Consider the following 23,574-nt stretch of genomic DNA (forward strand, 5'->3'; position numbering starts at 1 on the left):
AATGGTTTCTGCAGAGGCATTTGGGGAATACAGATAGCAGTGACAGGAGCGGCAGATTCTGTGAATGGTGGCCCTTCAGAAGCTGCTCAAGTATTAAAAATAATTCCAATTATATTGCTTACAAACTAGACCTAATGTTTTTTCCCTGATGTCTGTCCTTTCTGCCATGGTCCTCATTATGCTTTGTGGGAGAAGCAGGTTTTGCTTTGTGCTTGGCAGCCGGAGCCTTGACTTGAGGAGACGAGAGGGTTTTTCTGGTGGGATTGTGGGAACAGGCAGCCCCCCACCCCCTGCCCCAAGAAGGTCCTTCCCCTCCAGTCTCCTCCTGCCATAGTGCGGTCAGGAGGCAGGACGATTTTCTCACAGTGCAGCTGATTGTTGAGCCAAGCTGATTGATTGGCTCATATCTGGGCAGGAGAGAGAGTGCTTGCTCTGTCCTTATAATTCTGTGAAATGTTGTTTTTTTTATTTTTCAGTTTATTTTCTTCAGATTGTCCCATTTTGAATGATAAAGAGCTGCGTGAAGCAGACCCTTGGTTTGAATTTTTAGTGCAGTGTCGGGACATTGCCAACAACCCTGGAGGTAGGCACTGTCTTTGCCTCGTCTAGACCAAGGTTTGTGGGAAATCACTGCAGGTATTTCAGGAGCTGTTGCGCTCTCTGGCCTTACTTCCTAGTGCTGTTTGGTCATTACGGGCAGAAAGACGTCACTAGCTTCGCCTGACGTGCCGATGGCTTTCCTTTTCGGAGAACGAGAGGCCTGTCCGCTCTCTCACAGTCTCCAGTGACCTCTTGGATTGTCTGCCATCTTGACCTGCTTTTGAAATGGATTTGAAAGCCGCAGTAGTCCAGAATAGAACAGGCTTGGGGTTCAGGGAATCAAGTCTCCCTTGTGATTTGGTGATATTTTCAACTCTCCTTGGTTTCTGGATCAAACTGATTTTGACATGTAAAGCTATAAGTAAGCCCTGTGGCCCTTTCTCAGGCCAAGGTCTGTATTTCACTCTTGAGTGGCTGGCCAGTGGGCTGCACTTCAGAAAAGTAGCAGAGTCAGGACAGAATGTCCAAACTTACATGCTTCAGTCTTACAGGCTACAATCCAAGAGATCACCAGATTCTGTGAGGGAGTGGACTAGTCTCTCTTTTTCCAAAAGGGAAATCTAAATGGAAATAAAATATAATTAATGTGTTTTTTTCCTCTGTGATTAATAATTTTTCTCTTCTGTCAGATTTAAAATTACAATGGGGGGGCAGCTCTGGGAGCGGAGAGGGGGTTTGGGGTGGGCTGCCTGTGGTGCTGTCCGAAGGACAGCCGGATGAGCTTGCCCTGGTCAGCCCCAGAAGTTCCAGGTGCCTCCTCTCTTTGCCGTGAATGAGTGGGGGGTGCTTGGAGTTGGCAGACCCTCTGTGGGACTCATTTGCACACAGATCTGACCCACGCTTTTGCACTTCTCTGTAGACAAGACCTTTGAGAGGCAGGAAAATGGCTTGTGTCATGGATGGGACCTTTAGAAATACATACTAGAATTGTGTGTGTGTGTTTAAAGCAGCTATTTTAAAACCAGTTCTGGTTACCTTGTTGACTGTGCTGTGTCTGTTTCGTATGGAATTCTCTTGTGGATAATGCTCCGTTTGTTTCACCTCTTCACTCCCTGCTCTCCTGCCCCAGATGCAAAAATGATTTTTCAGGCTAGCCTAGCAAATGCCCAGATCTTGATTCCCAGCAACCAGGCCAGCGTGAGCACCATGCTGCTGGAGGGACGAACCCTTCTTGCCCTCGCTACCACCATGTTCGCCAGGGGAGGTATCGACCAGGTATGCCAGGTGCAGGAGGCTTGCAAGCAGGTCTGCTCCTCTGTAAAGGGCTAGAAGCATCAGAAAGAGGGGAGGGCCTGAAGACCTACCTCAACCAATGACCCGCATCCTGACCACAAGTCGGCGATGTTGGCCTGGCCCCTCACTGGAAAAACAGGAAGGACAGCCATTGGGCTGCCTCAAAAGAGTGGAATATGGTGTGCCAGTAAATCACTTTTGCAAGTAGATTTAGATGCTTTTTCTATTGTAGATTGTTCAGAAGGGAGATGGAAGAGAGAAAGTGGATGCCCAGCTCTTCAGGATGGCACTTGCTCCTTACCCCAAGCTTAGAGCTGCCCTCTTCCCTCAGATCACGCCTCATGGAATCTTACCTTCTGATCTTTCTCTCTACCACCTCGTTCAGGTAGGATTTGATGCCACCAGGAAATGTGGGACACTGTAGCGGACAAATCTAGTTCAGGCAGGCCAGACATCCCTGGAAAGAGAGCTGCAGTGGAAATGGAAGTCTCCCCCCATGCAGGATGCTGGAGTAGCCTCTAAGGCAGAGCCCGCTTTGGGGCCATCCTGGAAGCAGCGCAAACTTTGGTTCCATCCCAACCCTGCAATTCCACAAGCAGGCAGTCTCAGGAGAAAGCTGAGGGGGCAATTCTTAGGCACCCCCAGATGGTGCCTACTTCAGATCATTCCTGTGATCCACCTAGGGACGCCAGCGGCTTGCTGATGCATCCTCATGCCTGGATGGTTTCCATTTGGCCCTGCCTCCTTCCCTCTGTGCTTCCCCACAATTATTTGATGGCTTTCCAGCCCCTTTGATGGTACCCCACTCCTGGTGGGACCTGCACTGTTTATAGCAGCAAAGTTTGGGCAAACCTGAAACCTGCACTGGGTTCTTTAGATACCGGTCACCGTTGCTTTAGTAACCAATTGCTTGACTTCCCCCAAGGATCCCTAAAGTAAAAGGCTGCTATATACAGAAGCTTAGACCGTGTCTCCGTGTGATCCGTATCACCTGCACTGATCCATTCGCTCTCCAGGGCAGGAGGCTGTCATTTTTAGGTTGCTGCTTCCCCCCTCAAGTCTGTAGATGCAGACCCTTGAAATGGGACCCTTTTGCACGCCAGGGCCCTGCCTTGGAAAAACACCACTTCCACATCCTCTTGCATTGCTGTGTGTGATGTGGGCAAACCAGGCTGGCTCCAAATTTGATGTGCAGACAGTTTAGTTGCAAACTGCACAATGGTTGCAGGACTCCCTGAGTAGTACATACTTGAGCCCCCTGAAATTAACCTGTTCTGATCTAAGCTGTCTGAAATTAATGTTTTATTTATTTAGTCCTTAGTTCCACTTGATTCCACTAAGTTGTTTGGATGGCAGTCAGCGAATACACTAGCCATTCCTGGTAAGTAAACTTTCATGTACAGAGTCAGAATATAATACGACTGGACTTTACGTCAAGGGAAACCTTTACCTTTACTAGTAGGTGAAGTTCTGAGAACCAAATGATGCTAAGAAATTTGCTCTCAGACAAAAAGTTTGGTCTTATTGTGGCCAATTGGATTTTAAACCCAGGCTGGTGTATAAGCCTAGTTTGCTTGAAGCCTCCCTCCTTGTCTAACATAGGAAAATTAGGTTTAGAAACCTGGGGTTGGGGTGGCTTTCTTTTGGGAGGGAAGTAGAGGAGAAAGAGGGTAAGAAAAGGTGGGAGAATTCACTTTTGCCTTTGGCTGTGTTTGTATTTACCCTTGGTATGTTCGCCCACCACCCCCAGCATATTAGGACAGGTGGAAGTCTGTGCACACACACAGAGAGAAACTAGGACATTGCTTTTTTAAAAGAATTTTATTAAATTTCAGAAAAAGATAAAAGATACAGAAAAACAAAAAAAAAATTCAAAAAAGAACTAAAAACTGTGAAAACACAAGAGAATTTCTTTTAAAATAGATTACAAAAAGAAGTGACTTCCGACTTTAAACACCAAGGATATACAGCAATTTTCCATAATCAATCCCTTACTCTATATTAAACCCAAATCACATTATTTCTACAAGTCAACCCCTTAGCACATTATAAAAATCACTAAATATCATTGCTCCCTCCCCTTATATTAAAAAAGAAGAAAAAATATAAATCACCTAGTCAACTCCCCCCCCAAATAACAATTTCTTAATTATTCCCTTCCTACTACTATTCTATACATTCCTGTCTACTATGATAAAAATAAAAAAATAAAAAACATGTAAATTGTCTGCTATTATAATTAAAAATACAAGAAACATGAATTAATATTACTTTTAAAAAAAACCTTAATAATCATAATCCCAATCATTAACAATAAGTGAAATCCTCCAAAATCAAAAAACCATCCAGATAAATATTTTTGGTCCCTTAACCCCTTCAAAATAGACCAAAGCATTTACAGCTCCCCATAATAAGCACAGAGCTATTTTCTTAAAGAAATCAGACAGCCCAACTGCTCCCCTCACAAACACAGACTTCTCTTCAAAAAACCTCCCATACATAATAGCCCCTTCTTTTCCATAGCATTCCATCAGAAAGTCAAATTCACTCATGTCTTGCAGTGCAGTTTCTTGGTTAAACTTCTTCACTTCATTGTCAGTTTCATCCAGGATTTCAACAGAAGCCTGAATTTTGTTCTTAGGAGAGACAATTCCATCGCGGTTAAATTCTTCCATTTCATCCACAACATCCCCAACCACATTTTAAACCACATATTTTCCACAATGCTCCGAATGTCTTGCATAAAAGCTTGACAGGAATCAGAAAAAAATCTGCTTAGTATCTGCTTTAGTGTCTCTATGAAAGTTGGGGAGAGCCTGGTTAAGGTCCTCCATGTCTGAGGCAGGAGATCATGGCACCCCCTGGATTCTTAACTGGCAGAAGTGAAAGGTAATGGAAAATTTCCAAACTGAGTTAAGATAAGGTAACAGACAGTTCCCCAGGGAAAGTAGCGGCAGGAAAGTAGAATTTCAGAATGGCAGAGTCAGCATGTAGGAAAAATGCTAAAATCTTTAAAATTAACACAAAAATAATAACAGGGAGACCATATACTCTCAACCCTCCTTAGTATTAGACGGAAAGCAAAATCCAAAGCTTAAAAAGGATTTTTTCAAAAAAAAAAAAAAAAAAAAGAATCACAAAAATAACGATAAGCACCAAGAGATTGTTTCTCCTTAATGTAGAAAGCCTCTTAGGGTACAAATACTTAAAAAAAAATTGGGGTAGGGCTTCTGGTGGGGGACATGGCGGACTGAACAGCTGTGCTCATGGGCTCCGCAGACAGAACTGACAGCGTGGCTATTTTTTTGGACTCAGGCAGTCCAGGAACATTTTCATGGATTAGAAAATGCTCGGAATCACCCCATCTGCTCTTCAGAATGGCACCTTGCAGCCTGAGGATCATAAACAGCATTTGTGCTAATCGGGTAAGAGCCTCCGGGAGACGGGGACACCACCATTTCCAAGCCACGCTGTAACCTTAAAGGGACACTAAGACCAGCCACCCCATTTCTAAATCACCCAATTTTTATCTTTTTAAGTTTATGTACCCTAAGAGGGCCTTTTTACGGCAAAGAAGTGAGCTCTTTGGTGCTTATTGTTATTTCTGGGATTAATTTTTTTAAAAAAATCTTTTTAAGTTAGGGCTTGTTTCCATCCAAATATAGAGGAGGATTGGAACTAAGTGTTTGTCTCCCTGTTATTTTTTCTGTGCTGAATTTGAAGAGTTAATATTCTCCTACACGCTGAATCTGCTGTTTTGAATCTTCAGTTTTCTGCTGCCATTTTTCTCTGGGGAACTGTCTCTTATCAGCCTTCTACTTATGTAAATAGTTCCAAAAATTTTCCATTACACTTTTACTTCTCCTGGTTAAGTACTTAGGGGGTGCCATAATCTACTGCCTGAGACATGGAGGATTACAGGCAGAATTTCTCAGAGCTCCATCGAGACCTCAAACAGATTCTTTCTGATTCTTGTCACGTTATCATGCAAGATGTTTGCGACATTATAGAAAATATCAGCTTTGAAATGTGGCATCTGGGTGCGGATGTTGTGGATGGAGTTGAAGATTTTAACAATGAAATAAATGTTTCCATTAACAACGAGATCGAAACTCTTGTTGAAATGCCAGATGTCGGTGGGATGTTTGACCTAAAGAATTTAAAGGGACAGATCAAATTGCAAACTATCAGTGAAGTTGCTGTTCAGATGGAATGTTATGGAAAGGAAAGGGTTGTTATCTGTGGGAGGCTTTTTGCTGAGGAGTTGGAGTATTTAAGGGGGGCAGTTGGGTTGTTTGATCTTTTTGTGAAAAATGCCCTGTGTGTATTCTGGAAATATGTGAATGCTTTGGTTTATTTCGAAGCGGGGTAATGGTTTGATAATGTTTATTTGAATTGCTTTTAGGGCTTGTTTGATGTTATTCTACTTTAATGATTTGGATTGAGATTAATAGAATAGAATGGATACTTTATTGATTTAGTCTTTTGACCATATCAAGAATAAGAGAAAAAAAATAAAAAGCCATTATAAACATACAAGTAAATACAAGTAGATACAAATAAAACTAATACAAATTCATATCAAACTGTCACCCCTACAGTCAACTCCAATCTGGTCTAAATATTGAGGATTGAGATTAATAAGGTAAATAATAAATGTTTGGTTTTAGGTTTAATATGATTAAGATTGTAATAACTGTAATATTAATTATAAGAGCAGAAAATTTATATGCTTTTTTTTAGTTTGATCTTTACTATAGTAGACAGAAATGTATAGAATGGTGGTAGGAAGGAAGTAATTAAATAAGTGTTGTTTGTGGGGGGGAGGTTGTTTAGGTGGTTTATATATTTTCTTTTTTTTTAATATAAGGGAAGGGAGCAATTGCATTTAGTGATTTTTATAATCCGCTAATGCAATGATTTATAGAAATAATGTGATTTTGGTTTAATACAGAGTAAGGGATTGATTGTGAAAAATTGTTGTATATTCTTGCTGTTAAAAGTTGGGAGGCACCTCTTTCTGTAATCTTTAAAAAAACCTTTTTTCATCTTGTGTTATTTTACCTTTTTGTAGTTCTTTTCTTTTTTATAGTTTTTATCTTTGTTCTAAACTTAATAACATTCTTATAAAATAAATAAATAGGGTGCTTTAGAAATAGGGTGGCTGGACTTAATTTCCCTTTAAGGCTGCAGCATAGCTTGGAAATGGTGACATCCCAGCCTCCTGGCGAAATCTTACCTATCGATCGCAAATGCTGTATACGATCTCCTGACTGCTATTTGCTGTCCGGAGGACAAATGGGTCAATTCTGAGCGTTTTCCTCGATCCAGAAAAATACTCCTGGGCTTCAGGAAAAACCAGCCTGAGCCTGAAAACACTGCCACGATGCCAGTTCTGCCTGCAGAGCTCGCGGGCACAGCTGTTCAGTCCACCATGTTCCCACTGGACGAAACTAGGACATTGCTGGAAGAAATGAAATGAAAAATACCCGAATATAAATGCTAGTAGGTTCAGCGTGGGCTGAATAATGTGACAGTTAATATGTGACTGATTTAAGAACTGTACTCAAAAAATGTTTCTCAGTAGTTCTTATGGTAAAGGGTACCATAAGGATCATTCCTGGGTCCTCCACTCTTCAGTGTTTTTATTAATTACTTGGATGATGAAGTGAAAGGAATGCGAATCAGATTTGCAGTTGACACAAAACTGGGTAGGATAACTGATACCCTAAAAGCCACAAATACATTCAAAATTATTTCAAACCGTTAGAAACAGGCTGAAAGTTTCAGGATGAAATTTAACCGAGACAACGCTCATCATTTAGGAAAGAAAAAGAAAATCCACAGAATTAGGTTGGTAAAATATCTGGCTTGGCAATGTTACATGTGAAAATATCTGGAACAGTAGTTGACAGCAAACTGAATGTAGGCCAGCAAAGAACTGCAAGAAAGGCAAACCCAATTTTAGGCTGCATCTGCAGAAATACAACTTCCAAATCAAGTAGTCACTCAGATTTATTTTGCTTTGGTCAGGCTCCCTGCTTGAGTACAGGATCAGTTTTTGGGTACCCCTCTTTTAAGAAGGATCCAGCAGTATTGGAACAGTTCAGGGAGGGCAATGAAGAGGATCAGCGGGATTAAAAATTTGAATCCTGTGAAGAGAGCCTGAAGCAGATGGATGTGTTCCGCTTCGAGAAAGGAAGACTGTAGGGGGGATGATAAGACCCTTGAAAGAATGCTGTCCAGAAGAAGTTCAAGGTCTGTTCTTTAACATAGCAGTACACAGAACCTGGACTAAGGAGTTTAAGTAATAGGAAGGAAGATTCTGGCTGAATGTTCGATAAGACTCCCTAACAGAGCAGTTCAATAGTGGAACCAATGAACTGGAGAAGTATGGGCTCCCCCTCACTGGATGTGTTCCAACAGTGGCTGGACAGCCTTCTGTTGCGAGTGTTTCAATTAGGATTGCTGCCCTGAACAGGGGTGTGAACTTGAAGGCCTGAGTGGCCATTCCGAATTCAGGATCCTAATGTCTTCTTAAGGCTGACAGTGTAGTGGCATGTTCCATGCTCGGGTAAGTGGAAGTCTTCTCATGGAATACTCCCACATTCTCTGGGATCCTCAGTAACTTCTTTCAGCAACTGTGGATCAAAATATTGCAGAAACATCTCCTGTATTTGCTCCATGGGGAGTAAAAGAGCTTCACGCCAACACACAAACATGTCCTTTGGTAGACCTACCAAAGAGAAATATCAGTGGCCAAATGTTAAAACCTGTTTCAGGATCAAGAATTCCTATTCTGATGTTAACACAAATAAGACAAAGCCAGTTTCTGCTGTGTTTTGTTTAGGCTGCTTGCAATTCTGCCTTTTTGTGCTCTTGCCAGATATCTGCAATGACCTCCCTCACTTCTCATGCTCGGCTCTTGTAAACAAGCATGCTATAATAGAACATCTTGATTTCTCCTACTACTTATATCATGAACGCCCCTCATTTGCTTTTGGAGCATTTTTAGCTCAGCAGCTATCAAAGAGCGACATCCCAAAGGAGCTGTAAGTATGTAAAAGAAGCATGTGTGACTCTGTTAGAACAACCATTGTTAAAATTATTCCATTATGCATGTTTATCCATTAGATTTATGCCCTGTGTTTCCTCCTGGAGATCAGTGTAGCTTGTATGGCCCCCCTTCCTCCCTGTTCTCCTCCACGACAATCACTTTGTGGGACAGTTGGGCTGGGAGAGGGAGACTGGCCCAGAGTCACCCAACCCAGCGAGCTTCTGTGGCTGAGAGAAGACTTGAACCTGGATCTCCCAGATCCTGCTCTATCCTCGCACCATTTATCTATCTATCTATCTATCTATCTATCTATCTATCTATCTATCTATCTATCGTGCTAACATGAAGCACCATCTGCTGATTTAAATACTTGTGACAGTAAACAATAGAAGTGAGTACAAGTACTACAGACATAGGTGGTACCAGAAAACACCCTCAGGGTGAGGGTTGGTTCTCAGAGTGATGCGGGTCGAAGTGGCTGATGTCGAGTCAACCCACAATGACAGAATGCCATTGAAGAGACCTGCCTCCTCACTGGTCCCTCTGAAGGCCATGAGGAAGAGGCCCCGGCAGCTCCTGCCCAAGGGTCACCGTCTTAGTTCTGGAGGAAAACCGGTTCACATGCTGGAATTCTGGTAATACTCCTACGTTCATCTGAATGACGCTGGCTGCTCAGAGGTTTGCGGAATTCATGCTTGGAGAGAAATCATGCCTTTTCTATTCTAGGGTTCAGCAAGTGGGTAACGAAGCCTACTCCGTGGCTCTCTCAGTTTTCTATGCACCTTCTCTTGCTGCAACCTCTGTCTGCTTTTTGGAAATGCTGGGCCTGGATAGCCTCAAACTCCGAGTGGATGTTAAAGCTGCCAATGTGATTTTGAGCTTCATGTCTAGAAGAGAGGAGCCACAGCACAGCTCCATCAGACAGTCCTTGGGTAGTGTTTCCAATTATGTTTCCTGCCTTTGAATTTTATTCTCACTTGGGGTACATAGCTTAATATTTTATAGAAATGCTGTGCATAAGAAATCCATATCCATGGGGATGTCAGAATGGTATAGGAAAACATTTGAAGCAAAATCTGCTTTTACGCATCTTTCTGTTTTAACTATTCTTACTGATAAGGAGATGTCTAATTGATGAAAAAAATCTGCTGAATGATGGTGGTGTCTGTGGAGCGCAGAGGGAATGGCTTTGAAGGATGGGAGGAAGAGCCGCTATTAAGGTCAGATAAGAGGGACCTGAGCCTGGGCCAAGAAACTAACTTGAGTAAATGTCTCTGATGGCCCCTCCCTAGTTCACATGAAGATAAAGTGAGGGGAAGAGAAGCACATTCAGACTTGCAAGGTTCTGTTACTACAGCTGTTAAAATAACAGTAGTCCTGACCTATATGGCAATGGTTTCTTAGTGTGATCTACCATGATGGGTTGATAGTACCTCAGCAGAATGTTTTGCCTGTTCTATTTTCAGTTGAAAAGCTAGCAGAGCTGGCTGATGGAGAAAAAACTGCAGCAGAAGACCTTCTCGTCTGTTTAGAGGAAGCAGTGTGGGATAAGGTTGAACATCAAGAGATGAAGAAGTGAGTTTGTGATTCAAGGTTGTGTGGGTTGGTCCCAAGAAAATTAAAAGAGCAAGAAAGACCACTTGTTATATTTAGTTGCTCCTGGGATCATACAGTTGTAATCAAAACTATTCAACAGCCCCCCCTGCAAATCAGGTTGATTGCCAAAATGTACAGACTTTCAGCTGTTTGCAGTGAACAAATCAAGCAAAAGCAATTGAAATAGCTCAACACAACAAAGGCTTCAAGCGGTGTCCCCAAATTCAACTGAAAATGCAACTTATTCTGACTTCTCCAGTCTCAAAATTATTCAACCCCCTGAATAGAATCCGTCACAACAGCACACATACAGGATGCAAAACAGGCGTTGTCTCAAGCATACCTGATGCAACTAACCAAGGGCTTCATTAGTTGCACCAGGTGCGCTTGAGCTGGAACACTTGAAATACCTGAACTGGCTAGGGGTTTGTTGAGTGTCACGTTTGACTGCATGTTAGAAATACAGTATGGCTAAGTCAAAAGAAAGGTCCAGAAAGGTAAGAGAAGAGATCATCGCCCTTCACAAACAAGGAACAGGATACAAAATGATAGCGAAGGCACTGAATGTTCCCGGAGACACCGTTGGAAGCACAGTTCACAAGTTCAAAGTTAAAGGAGCAGTGGTGACACTACCTGGACGGGGCAGAAGAAGGAAGCTGTCAATGGCTGCAAGCAGATTTCTGAGAAGGCAGGTGGAGAGAAACCCTCGAGTGACTGCAAAAGACCTGCAGCAAGACTTGGTGGCAACAGGCACTGAGGTTTCAGTGAGCACAGTAAGGCGTACTAAACACAGAAGGTTCCCATGCCAGAACTCCAAGACGTACACCACTACTGACCCAAAAGCACAAGAAAAGTCAGCTCCAATATGCTCAAAATCATATAAAGAACCCACAGACGTTTTGGGATTCTGTTCTGTGGAGCGATGAAACAAAACGGGAACTTTTCGGCCCGATGGATCAGTGGTATGTCTGGAGGAAGAAGAATGAAGCATGCGCTGAAAAGAACACTCTGCCTACAGTTAAGCATGGTGGTGGCTCGGTGATGCTCTGGGGCTGCTTTGCATCCTCTGGCACTGGAAACCTGCAGCGTGTGGACGGCAAGATGGCTTCATTGAAGTATCAGGAAATCCTAGGAGAAAACGTCATGCCGTCTGTAAGGAAGCTGAAGCTTGGGCGTCACTGGACCTTCCAGCAGAACAATGATCCCAAGCATACCTCAAATTCCACTAAGGCTTGGATGCAGAAGAAGTCCTGGAAGATTCTACAGTGGCCATCACAGTCACCTGACTTGAACCCCATAGAAAACCTCTGGTAGGATTTGAAGAAAGCGGTTGCAGCATGCAAACCCAAGAAGATTACTGAACTGGAGGCCGTTGCTCATGAGGAATGGGCTAAGATTCCTCAGGAACGCTGCCAGAAGCTGGTGTCTGGCTATGCATCTCATTTGCAGCAGGTCATAGCAGCAAAAGGGTGCGCCACTAAGTACTGGCGATGCTTGCCATGAAGGGGTTGAATAATTTTGAGACTGGAGAAGTCATGATAAGTTGCATTTTCAGTTGACTTTGGGGACACCACTTGAAGCATTCGTTAAGCTATTTCAATTGCTTGTGTTTGATTTGTTCATTGCAAACAGCTGAAAGTCTGTACATTTTGACAATCAACCTGATTTGCAATGGGGGTTGAGTAATTTCAATTACAGCTGTAAGTTGCCATGACGTATCAGACTACTAGGAATTCATTACACAGTGTGAGGTCTTACACTACTTTTTGTGAAGGTGAAGAATTGGAATAATAGACACCAGTTTGGAATGTGTCTGTATCCATGTGTTGATCCTTACCTTGAAACGTTCTAGGCCTGAAGTTGATGATCATGAGGGAGGGGAGAACACAGGAAGTGCCTTCGGTTTCATTGGAGTCTGTTGCTTAGTCTCAAGGCAAAAATAGAGTATCAGAGTGGTAACCAGGGAAAAGTATTGTAAGTCATTGCTGGCAGACTCAGCTCTTTTTACTAACCATTTATTGAGATGGTACATGTGGATATAATCTAACCTGGCTCAGAAATCTTCATGAAAACCGATGGGGGAGGGGTGGGGGGACATACAGTATTTGGAATTTTAGGAACATTTATGTGTGTACTAACAACCTGGTGGGCATCATGGCCAGGAACTAGGTGTTTCCTGCCATCCCAGCTTACCTTTTGCCATTCCTCTCTGAGAGAGGTTAGAGGTAAAACTATGTACGCCCAGCCTATAGGAGAAATGAGGAATTCCTCAGTCAGTCACAGAGGACAGCATCCCCCCAAAGAGAGGGGAAAGCCAAATAGATGGGAAGAAGGAACGTGACAAGAAGCCCAAACATGCCCAGAAGAGCTCTTATCCTCTGGAGCAGGGTTCCTCAATCAGGGTTCCCTGGAGCCATAGGGTTCCGTGAGAGATCCCTAAGGATTTCCTGGGAGATCATGATTTATTTAAAAAATTATTCAAAATCGGACAACTTCACGTTAAAGAGGTAAGCTTCATTATTTTCAGTTTAAGAGCACTGTTAATGCATAGATACAGGCATTCACAGGCCTACCCATGAGACAAATATAATAATTTTGTGACTTCTGGCCTATGTTTGAGCCTGAATATGCAGGGGTTCCTCAAGGTCTGAAAAATATTTCAAGGGTTCCTCCAGGGTCAAAAAGTTGAGAAAGGCAACGGAATAGAAGAATCTAGAAGCCTCTGTAACTTGGGAAAAGGACTCTACAGACTGTGCAGATGAAAGGATCCTTGTCTCTGCCCTAAAGGGATGGGTGGTAATGACTGGGGCCTCTCTACTGGGATCAAAATGGCCATCTGCCAGGAGAATGCCGCCTTCCTGGGGCTCACGTTCGGGATGTGCCCCTTCCAGCCCTCTGGCAAATCTCTCTTCCTACTAATTCACACGGGAACATACCCACAGCCAGACGTGGCCTGCCAAGGGCCAGGAAGCCCTGGGCAGGAAGGGAAGGAGCGGGAAGCTGGGATGGTGGTCTCTTCACTCCTTCCACCCTGAAAAAGAGAAAAATCACCCAAATAACTAGAGACCCGATAGCAGAATGCCGGTAACGGGCAAACTCTAGAAGTGATGGCTAAGCGGTCAGTTGGTGAGCGTTGAGAGAAGAAGGCGTGGCTTGAATCGGATTCAGCTGCGGTTCTCATAGGCGAGTCTTGCCAAGCCGACCGGTTCTCCTGTTCCGACAGAACGGCCAGTTCGCTTGACAGGAGGACTTGGAGGGTGCCTTCAGCAAAGCGCTTGAGCGGCCTCCCATAAGGTCGTGGTGGGGAAGATTGCAGGGCGGGCTGGGCTGGGCGACCACTGGGCGGATAGAGTGCTGTTGGAGCAGCTCCTCCTTCAAGCCGGAAGGAAGCGTTTTGGAGTTAGGCTCAGGGTCCCATTCTAGGCCTGGGGCTGTTTGTAAGTGACGTGGGTGAAGGGTCAGAAAATACAACCACAACCAGGGCTACCGGAACTGCCGTCGCTAAGCAGTGCAGTCATGCAATGTTTTGCCTAACAGCCACTTCGCTTAGCAATGGAAATTCCGGCCCCAGTTAGGGTCATTAAGTGAGGACTACCTGTATTTTCTCCTGTTGCTTTTTTGTTACTTGTTGCTGTAACTGCCAGCGAACAGTTTGAGGCATTAGAATCAATAAAGGAAGGAAGAAATCATGCTTGGCCTGAATGTGGCACCTTCTTCCTCCCTTGTTCATGGTCTAGGATACGTAATAGCTCCAAAGATAAGGCCGTGGGCCCTTCCCTGTGGCCTTTGGCTCACTTCCTAGTTCTCCCTGTTTACGGTATTTAGGAGGGTGAGAGCAGCACGGGTTGCTGCTGTGGCAGGGGAGGAGGAGGAGTGGCATGTGAAGAGCTAAAGGCCTGCTTCCCTTTCGGACGTCCAGGGAGGCGAGGGAGCACTGGTCCCTGGTCGTCCAGTTTTGCCAGCTCCACAATATCAAGCTGAGCACATCGTACCTGAAAGCCTGTGCACGATCAAACGAATGGCTGCAGTTTGTTACTGAGGCGCAGCTGCATGGCTACCAGCCAGCTGAGGTAAGAAGCTGCTGAATGCTGAGGCACTCCAGCCCTGTGAGACGTGGATGGAAGGTGGTCCTTGCAGAGGGAGAAGCGCATCAGAATGCCGAGGAGTGGCAGCGCTCCGGTGCTTTGTGGAGAGGCCGAGGTGGAGAAGGGGTGGACGTGAGGGGAAGCAGGCCCACTTTGCCACTGCCCGCCCTTCCGCCTTCCCGGGGCCCTCTGGAGCCTTAATCCTCCACAGATGGGGGCGTCAGCATCCCGGGGATCCCTCCCCCCTCCTCCTCCCACCCTGGGAGGGCATCTCTCCTCTTCGGCACAATGTGTCCTGGGCAGAGGCTTTACTCCTCTGGTGCCCAGACATCGGCTCCCTTCCCATTCCCAGGTGATCCCTCTTCTCCGGGACTTCCCCCTGCCCCTGCGGGACCACCTGAAGTTGGCCCTGGAGAGAGTGCAGGCTCTGGGGCCTCTGCTGGAAGAGCAGAAGGGCTTGCAGTGGCTCGAGCCGAAGCCCGAGGACGACCTCTTCCGCCTCCTGCTCCAGAGCCAGGAGCAGCCGTGCCCTTGGCGACTCCTCCTGGCTGCCTCGGTGAAGCACCACGCACCCGTCCTGAGCGTGCTCGCTGCTTGCTCCCAGGTACAGGTTCTTCATTCCCCTGAGAGGGACCGCTTGCGGCTCAGCTCTCAGGAACATGACTCTAGAAGGATGCAGGCGCTGCGCATTGGGCATGGGCGAGCTGTGACATTTTAGGCTATTGCATGGGTGTTACTAGGTATGGATAGCTTTCTGCTTTTTTAAACTGGTTTTCCTTCTCCCTGTTTCTTCACATTCACACATTGGACAGGATGCCAGTATTCTCCATTGTCTCTGTGTTTGGATAATAACTTCCGTGGACAATTCCACCACCAGCGAGGTGGTCAGCCACATTGAAGGCGTAGTGGAAACCCATGAGTGGGGCCTTCCGGACTTGGCCCTTCTCTGGCAGCAGCTGCTGAAGAGGCAGAAGGTCAGGACCCTTCTTCATGGATTTCGGCTCTTCCTGAAGGTAAGCTGACAGCAGCAGCTTTCCTGGCCCTTATGGGATTGCCATGGGAGCAAGCGTCCCCGTTGCTTGGGCACGGTCCCGTTTTGTGGAGTGCCTGGGGAGGGAGGATGTCTTCCGTTGAGGAAGAGCCTGAATTCAGGACTTGGGAGAGGCACTGAGACTGGATTCGCGCTCCGTGCAAAAATCCAGATTAAAGCCTTCCTCCTCCCAGATGGCTGTCCAGGCCCTGCTTAAAAGCGTCTGGCAAAGGAGAGCCTGCCCTCTCCCTCAGAGATGGAATCTCTGCTTCGGATGGTAAGAGGAATCCTGCCCCGTCTGCTGGGCGCTCTGTCTTTTACTCACGCTTTCCCCTTCGGAGCACGTGCGACCCACTCCGGGCAGAATTTCTGGCACACAGCGCTCTTGTTTGTCTTCTGATATTAAGGATTCTCCTTTGCTGACAATGCTGGAAGCGCATGAACTGTGCATGGAGGACAAAAACTACGGCAAAGCCAAGGCCAAACTACTCGCGTTTCAAGCCAGTCTTTCAAAAGTAAGCAGAAACCGAATCGGCTCCCTGTGGCTTTCTAAAGACAGAACGAAGCCAGCTTTGAACGACTGAGGCAGATTCCCCTCTTCGGGAAAGAGGCGCGGATGCCGCACAACCCTTTGGCGCCGCCTGGCTTCCAGGTGATCGAAACGCCTTAGGGCAGTGGGCGCTGCCAGGCGGGCCCTTTCTTGGCTCCTGGGCAGAGGCTCACCGGAGTTGTGCTGGTGGGAACGGGGCCTTTTCAGCCCCTGTTGACGCGATCAAAGATGTGAGCATTTCTCACGTCTGTTGCCTCAACGGTGGGGGCGTCTGGTGTTCAGCTGCTGGCTGCCATCTTGCATGGGGCGTCAGCATTGTGATCTTCACAGCCAGCGCCATCAGGGAGCTTGGATCGACTCCGTTTTCTCAGTCTTACTTGTGGCCAAAGAAGAAATTCAGCTGTGCGGGCAGGGTCTCTCTCGGTCTCATGCTTGTCCCACGTGGAGGCAAAGGAATGTGGCCCGTTTGTACTTGCCAGTAGGCTAGGTAGGGAGGAGAAGGGGTATGAATGAGAAAGGTTAATTTCACTCCCGATGTAGGAACCAATGTTTGGGGAAGTTGCATAATTTGAGGGAAAGCGTGGGATGAAGGTGCCTGGTCCAGAAAAAGGTTTTTCTCAAGGAACAGACGTTGTTCGGAAAGCTGGGTTTTTCAGTCAAAGACTTCATCTGGCCATGTATATACAAGTATAGTCCTTGCTTAACAACCATTCGTTTAGTGATGGTTTGAACTTACAGCAATGCTGAAAAACCAACTTGTGAACGGTCCTCACGCTTATGACCGTTGCTGCATCTCCATGGTCATGTGATCATGATTTGGGCACTTGGCAACCAGTTCACATTTATGACCATCGCAGTTTCCCATGGTCACGTGATCACCATTTTCAACCTTCCCAGCCGGCTTCTGGCAAGCAAAATCAATGGGGAACGGCATGATTCGCTTAATAACCATGTGGTTCACTTAATGACTGCTGCAAAAAAGGTTGTATAATCGGGTTGGATTCGCTTAATGACCACTTCACTTAGCAACTGAAATTCTGGTCGCAATTGTGGTTGTTAAGCGAGGACTACCTGTACAAAAATTTCTTTGTGCACATAGTTTCCAGTTACCAAAATGCTTGCTGCTTGAGTGGCAGTTTTAATTCGTACCAGAGCTGAAGAGAAAGGGTTTTGAAATGGCCTTGAATGATGAAATACTGGTCTTCGTGCAGCTTCAAGCCCAGGACAAAACACTGCTGCCCATCCTCCCTGTGCCCTGGCTGGAGCTGCAGGCCTCCTTCCTCCTCGGGCTGATGCTGCGGCAGTGCAGAACAGAGTATGAATTCAGGAAACTCCTTCAGCTGTTTGCAGATGCAGGAGCCGCTCTTCTACATGGCAAGGATGTCTTCCTTTTCTTCCCCGTAGCTGCTGTTTGCTCTGCCAGCTGGAGCTTAGGGGCTCCAGACAGGTAGCAGTAAGTTGCCCTGCTGGTGGACTTCTTGGGTAACCATTTTGGGGACAGGATGCTGGGCTCTGGGCCCTTCTGGATGATTTAGCTGCAGGGCTGCTCTGCTGTTCCTCTCCCAGCGGGGGGACTGCCACTGCTGCAGCCCTGTCTCTGCGCCGCCTCCGGGATGGGCCTCCAGGCGAGGGGGGGACTCGGGCGAGGGCCCCTTCGCTCCATTCCCAGAGTCCCCCTCACGTTCAGTCACAGGCTGCCCCCCACCCTGTGGCTACTGCTCTTCTTCTGTTTGGATGCAGGGTCAGACATGAAGAAGCTGAGTGCCCTCGGTGCCATCCTGAAAGATTCGCCTGTCTCGGTCAGTCGGGACCTTCTAAGCAGCTACAGCTTTGAGGCCTTTCAGGAGGAGTGCCGAAGGGTTCTGGAGCAGCTGCAGGAGAGCAGCTCTTTTTCAGTGGCTCGTGAGGTGGCACAGCTGGCGGCACTGCCCGTAGACAGTGTGGTCGTTCAGGAGGTGGGCTGGAGTTGAGGCACTTTGGTTTCTATTCTGGTCGATTATGCTCCATTTCTGTCTGCTGCAAAATTAGTGCCGTCCACATAGCTGTTGGAGGCTGCTTCCCCTTCCCCCCGTCAGGGTAGCTCAGTGCACGGATCTGAAATGGCGGAGTGGCAGTCTGGTTTCCCTGGGCCGTTTGGGACACCAGCCCTGCCAGCCCAAGGCAGCCTGACCTGTGAAGGCAGTGGTGGGAGCTGTGCACCCAAATCTCCAGAGTTCACTGAATTTCTGCCTGGAAGAGGGAATGAGTAGCAAGTGCGGGGGATCCCAGAGCAGGTATGAGCCACCCATGGACTAATGAGATTGTGTATGTCACACACAAGCACTCAGTCTCTCTCAGTCTCTCCTTTCTGCACAGTAGAGCAATTCTGGTTCTCATTGTTTGTGTTCTTTTCAGGTGCTCCAAAGCATCACCCTCCTGAAACAGGTTGGCCATTGGACGCAAGAACGGACAAGAACTGAGTTCTGGAAAAAGTGCCATGAGAACTATGTGCAAAATGCCATCTCGAATCAAGCTGCCTCCAGCTTCTTCTCAGCCCAGGCAGACTTGGTGTCTGAGGGCCTGGAGGACGAGAGGGCATCTGGCATCTTAGAGAGGCAACTCCTGCTTACTTTAGCTGGACACTGGCTTGTCCAAAGTGACCCAGTTCCTCTTGATGATCTGGAAAAGATAGAGAAGGAAATTTGGCTGTGCCACGTCACGCGGCAGGCTGCAAGCCGAGGCACAGGGCAGATCGAGCCCAGAGTTCCCCACCAGAGTTCCATGAGTAGTGAGCTGTCCTTCGACTCCTTAGCCAAGGAATTCTCCTTTTCTAAGGTCGCTGCTTTAAACATCCCTAAGTACCTGGAGCTTGGAGGGTTCCCTTCCCAGGATATGTCCCAAATTACGCTTTCTGAAGCTGAAGTGGCATCGTTGAGTTTTCTTATTGGGCGTCTTCTAGATGAAGGAAGTGTGCACGAAGCTGCCCGGGTTTGCCGGTATTTTAACTTCTACAGCAGAGATGTCTCACTGATCTTGCACTGCAGAACGCTGGCCTTGGGAGAGGTCCCTCAGGACTGTTTTCATCCAGAGGTCCAGGCTCTTCTGGCAGCTGAAGGAACAGAGGAAGGCAGGAGGAACAGAGAAGCAGAGCCTGAAAAAAAACTGTTGAACTGCTGTAAGTTGCACCCGCCCTGAAACATCTGAGCTAGACCAGAGCCTCTCTCGCAGATCTACATGCTCCTTCTTTATGGCACATTTCCTTGGTCTGCCAGTCTCCTCCTGTAATGGAGCAGGAAGAGCAGTGGGAGTTGAGTTTTGCCACCAGCCATTTATACAGGGGATGTAGGTCTCCTGCTTAAATTTTGCTGTTCTGACATTTCAAAATCAGCACAGGCAGTCCTCGACTTAAGACCATTCATTCAGCAACTACTCAAAGTTACAATGGTGCTGAACGAATGGCGGTTAGGACCAGTCCTCGGAGTTCCAGCCGTCCCAGTATACCCGCAGTCTTGTGATCGCAATCTGGGTGCTTGGCAACTCATTTTCACTTACAGTGGTGTGCATGTCACGGGCATAGGGAGACTTACCCCAGTGACTTGCAACCTTCCCTGCCGGCTTCCTCAGAAAGTCAGTGGGGAAACCAGCAGGGAAGGTCGCAAGCCACTGGGGTAAGTCTCCCCCACCCGCGCACCCTCCCCCAGCCCCTCTGCACTTGTGCTGTACCTGCCACTTGGACACTGCTGTGCAGCCCTGCCGCACCTCCCTCACACCTTCATGCACCCTCCCCGACCCTCCCCATGCCACCCTTGCACCCTCCCCATGCCTTGCTGTGCCTCCCTTGCTCCCTCCCCCACCTGGCATCAGCCCCTTACCTGCCGGCCGGCCTGGGACTTGCAACTTCCTGCCGGCTCCCCCTCTGACTTGGTTGTGGGAAGCTGGCAGGAAGTTGCCTTGCCTAACGCCCGTGGGATTTGGTTAACGATGGCAATTTTATGACTGCATTGCTTGGTGATGGAAATTCTGGTCCCAGTTGCCGTCGTAAGTTGAGGATTAACTGGACCATTTTCCCTCTTCAGAAATGGGTAGAGAAAGATGAAGCTGTTCAACAGTTCATTTGCAAGTCCAGAGGACCTGTTGGTTCAGAGTTTGTGAGCATGGCAAGTGGTGGGGACTGATCCCACCCTCTCTGAATAGAGTTGGATAATTCCTGCTGGACTGTGATGCCAGCCCACCCCCACCACCCCATAGCTGGGTTTCTGCCTGTCAGATTCCACTGGCTACTTGTTCAGTGTCTTGGTTTTGTTCTCAGACTCAAGCCTTGATTCCTGGTCCTCCATGGGGGGCTTCTCTCCAGATCGTGGGGTTGTCAGAAGCCTGCAGGCGTTACTTGCAGAATGCGTGCATGGCCGGAATTATTGTCGACAGACGCTCTGCCTGTACGAACTCTCCAAAGTACGTACCTGGGGCCCGGAATCAGGGTGGGTGAAAGGTGGGCAGCCATCCTGCCGTCTGACTCCGATCTGCCCCTGACGCTCTGCAGGAGCTTGGCTGTTCCTTCAGTGAGATTGCTGTCCACGACTCGGAGAAGCTGCTTCAGGCAATCCTGTCCTCCCAGCAGCCAGACTGGTACAAGAAGGCCCAGGCCTTCATCACCAATCAGGGACTGGAGGCAGAGGCCGTGGCTGAGCTCGTGGCAGAAGAGGTCACGCGAGAGCTGCTGGCCCGTTCTCGAGGAAGAGGCAGTAAGTTCGCTGGTTGCTTCTGCTGAGGGACACAAGTGCCTGCCTCTGTGTTGGGCTCCCGGGATTTATTGCTCCCTGGAAATTGGCCTGCATTTGTACCTTCACGCTTGTCGTTTGGTTGCTGCTGCGCAGTGTTTGCTCTGCATTGCTGTGATTCACAAGCCTTAAACCATTAAGTGCTGTTGTGACTGTAGCTTGTATGTAGCATTATTTAATCAAACTGGGTCACGCTCCTGAAGGAATATAATTCCTAGGACTGGACAAGAGGGAGATGCTGCCTGTCCACCTAACCTGTGAAGAGTTGAATGTGCAATTAAAGTAATATTTATTTTACGTACAGAGCAAAACCCAGTTCTAAATCCAGCAGAGGAGAGCCAGAGGTTCCTGCAACTGGCCAAGCTTTGCCAGGACCACACACTTGTTGGCACGAAGCTGCTGGATAAGGTTTCGTCTGTGCTGCATGGGGAGCTTGCCTGCAGTGAGTTAATGGTGGGCAGAAAGGGGGTCCTTGCGGGGTTGGAGTTCAGATACCCCATCATATTAGGTGTATGAGGACTTTTGCGCCTCGACTAAGACTGAAGTCCAAAACATGTATACTTTGGCAAAGCTCTCGTGAGGATCTGTTGGCCTGGGGAATATGGCTCCCACTGGGCTTTGGCCACGTCCTCATGCTGTATCTCTTGTTCACTCTTTTTGCATCGCCCATATCGGCGCATATTGAGAATGTGCCACATGACTGTGATGATCAAAGCCAGGAAGCCGTTGCTCACATGGGGATGTCTTGGGCGCCTTTGGGGCTTGTTGCTTGAGCTCTTTAGCGATGTGCAAATGTTTCCAAGAGAAACAAAGTAGTAGGTGGGTGCCTGCAGCTAGGAGAAACTGGTTTTGTCCTCAAAACACCCGGAGGTGGTTCTCGTTTGGCAGATGATGAATCAATGATCTTGCTGTCTGTCCTCTCCTTTGAACATTGGCTTTCTTTTGGATCAGGGCTGAAATACCACTCCCGGCATCCCTTATCATTGTCCATGTTGGCTGAAGTTGCTGGGAGTTGTAGTTTAGTAGCATGTGGGAGGGCACCAGGGCCAGCGTACGGGCAATACAAGTGTTTGTTCATGGACATCCCTCTCCTTCCTTAGCCACGGAGCTCCTGATTCTGGCCCACAACTGTTTCAGCTTGACTTGTCACATGGAAGGGATCACTCGTGTCCTCCAAGCTGCCCGGCTGCTCACAGATGAACATTTGGCACCACGTGAAGAGTATGGTCTTGTGGTGGGTAACTCCTCTGAGCATATGCATGGGCTGCGGTTGCCGTGTCCATCCCCTGGCCTTGCGGATTTTAGAGCAGGCTGCTGTGAAGCAGACACTTACTCCTCCCAGTCACCAGGGGTAAAGCGGCCGCAAGGTATTCTCTGCTGTTACCTGAAGGCTGCCACCTCTTTCGGTGCAAAGTGAGTGGCAGGCCAGTCTCCTCGCCTGACCTCAGTATCTGCTAATTCTCAGCTTCTAAACAGAGGGCGGGGAGATGCTGGGAGAGCTCTAAGACACCCTTTCTGAAACGCTGGATTTCAGGAAGCGGCAGATACTCCACAGACACCTTTATGCCCCTCGGAAGGAGTGGATCTTGTGAATGTTTGGCTTCTCCCAACCATTAGATTATTAGGGGTGACCTAATAATCCTAGAGTTTTGGCAGTCATGTTGGATGGGGCATTTCAGCCTCACTAACGCGAAAGTTCTTCTCTCCCCGAAGGTTCGACTTCTCACTGGCATTGGCAGATACAATGAGATGACATACATCTTTGACCTGCTGCATGAAAAACATTATTTTGAGGTGCTCATGAGAAAGAAGTTGGACCCGGTAGGTATTACGGATAAGATCTACCTTCCCCAGTCCGCTACTTATTTGGTACAGATGCAGTGTGTTCAGGGGTTGGGGGCTCTTCCTCCCTCTTACGCCAAAGAGAGTCAAGGTGGGGCAGTTTTGTGTTCCTTCCTCACCCCATCCTGTCCTTCCAGGCTATCTTCAAAAAGTAAAGAGGGTTACTGCATGGAACTAGTGACCAGTCAGTCTGGCATTTGTATCTAGCAGGATTCTAGAGCAGATCATAAAGATTTAAGGGCATAAAAACAGTGCAGTCATTACCAGAAATCAACATGGATTTGTTAACAACAAATCCTGTCAAACTAACCTCCTCCCATTTTTTGATTAAGTAGATTGTAGCACTGCTTGTATACATAATATATCTTTGTAGCAGAAAGGTGCTGGACTCATAGAAAGATGGGAGGACTCCACCTCCTCTGTCAGAAGTCCCCTAGAACCACTGTCCCACCACCGCCAGCCCTTTTTTCCTTCCATGGTACAGTGGATTACTGGAAAGTAATAGGGAAAGATGACAATGATAATTTATTCGATTTATATCCTGCTTTTATTTTGTATAATTCTGGGCAGCATACATAGTTTCTCCCTCCTCCTGTTTTCCTGACAACAACAAAAACTATTATTACTTCTGTAGCCCCAATTCCTGGCCTTGGAGCTTTGATTACAACTTGGGGAAGCAGGTCCCTCCTCCTCTTTTGGAATATGATCAACTGCACACAGCATTGTTGATTTAAACTTTATTTTAGAAAGGGGAAAGAGAACAGAAACTGTTTCGGAAGTTTGGAGAGTAGCATGCAAAACGTTAAATGGCAATCAAGGAAAGT

The 23,574-nt window shown here is 47.2% G+C and overlaps 1 protein-coding gene across 1 annotated transcript in view; it reads left to right on the plus strand.

The window, feature by feature from the left end:
* Nucleotides 1–23,574, plus strand: part of SPG11 (SPG11 vesicle trafficking associated, spatacsin) — a 63,156-nt gene that overhangs the window by 32,446 nt on the left and 7,136 nt on the right. The window contains exons 17-35 of the mRNA XM_063313935.1: nt 477–583; nt 1,670–1,815; nt 2,066–2,218; nt 3,148–3,214; nt 8,720–8,885; nt 9,617–9,822; nt 10,357–10,465; nt 14,406–14,556; nt 14,924–15,175; nt 15,384–15,584; nt 16,009–16,116; nt 17,363–17,525; nt 17,892–18,106; nt 18,546–19,305; nt 20,440–20,582; nt 20,671–20,872; nt 21,213–21,350; nt 22,009–22,142; nt 22,622–22,729. Of these exons, the coding sequence (XP_063170005.1) occupies nt 477–583; nt 1,670–1,815; nt 2,066–2,218; nt 3,148–3,214; nt 8,720–8,885; nt 9,617–9,822; nt 10,357–10,465; nt 14,406–14,556; nt 14,924–15,175; nt 15,384–15,584; nt 16,009–16,116; nt 17,363–17,525; nt 17,892–18,106; nt 18,546–19,305; nt 20,440–20,582; nt 20,671–20,872; nt 21,213–21,350; nt 22,009–22,142; nt 22,622–22,729 (3,529 nt within the window). The remainder of the gene's footprint in view (nt 1–476; nt 584–1,669; nt 1,816–2,065; nt 2,219–3,147; nt 3,215–8,719; nt 8,886–9,616; nt 9,823–10,356; nt 10,466–14,405; nt 14,557–14,923; nt 15,176–15,383; nt 15,585–16,008; nt 16,117–17,362; nt 17,526–17,891; nt 18,107–18,545; nt 19,306–20,439; nt 20,583–20,670; nt 20,873–21,212; nt 21,351–22,008; nt 22,143–22,621; nt 22,730–23,574) is intronic.

Source organism: Candoia aspera, chromosome 13 (genome assembly GCF_035149785.1).
Source record: "Candoia aspera isolate rCanAsp1 chromosome 13, rCanAsp1.hap2, whole genome shotgun sequence".
NCBI classification, from domain to species: Eukaryota; Metazoa; Chordata; class Lepidosauria; order Squamata; family Boidae; genus Candoia; species Candoia aspera.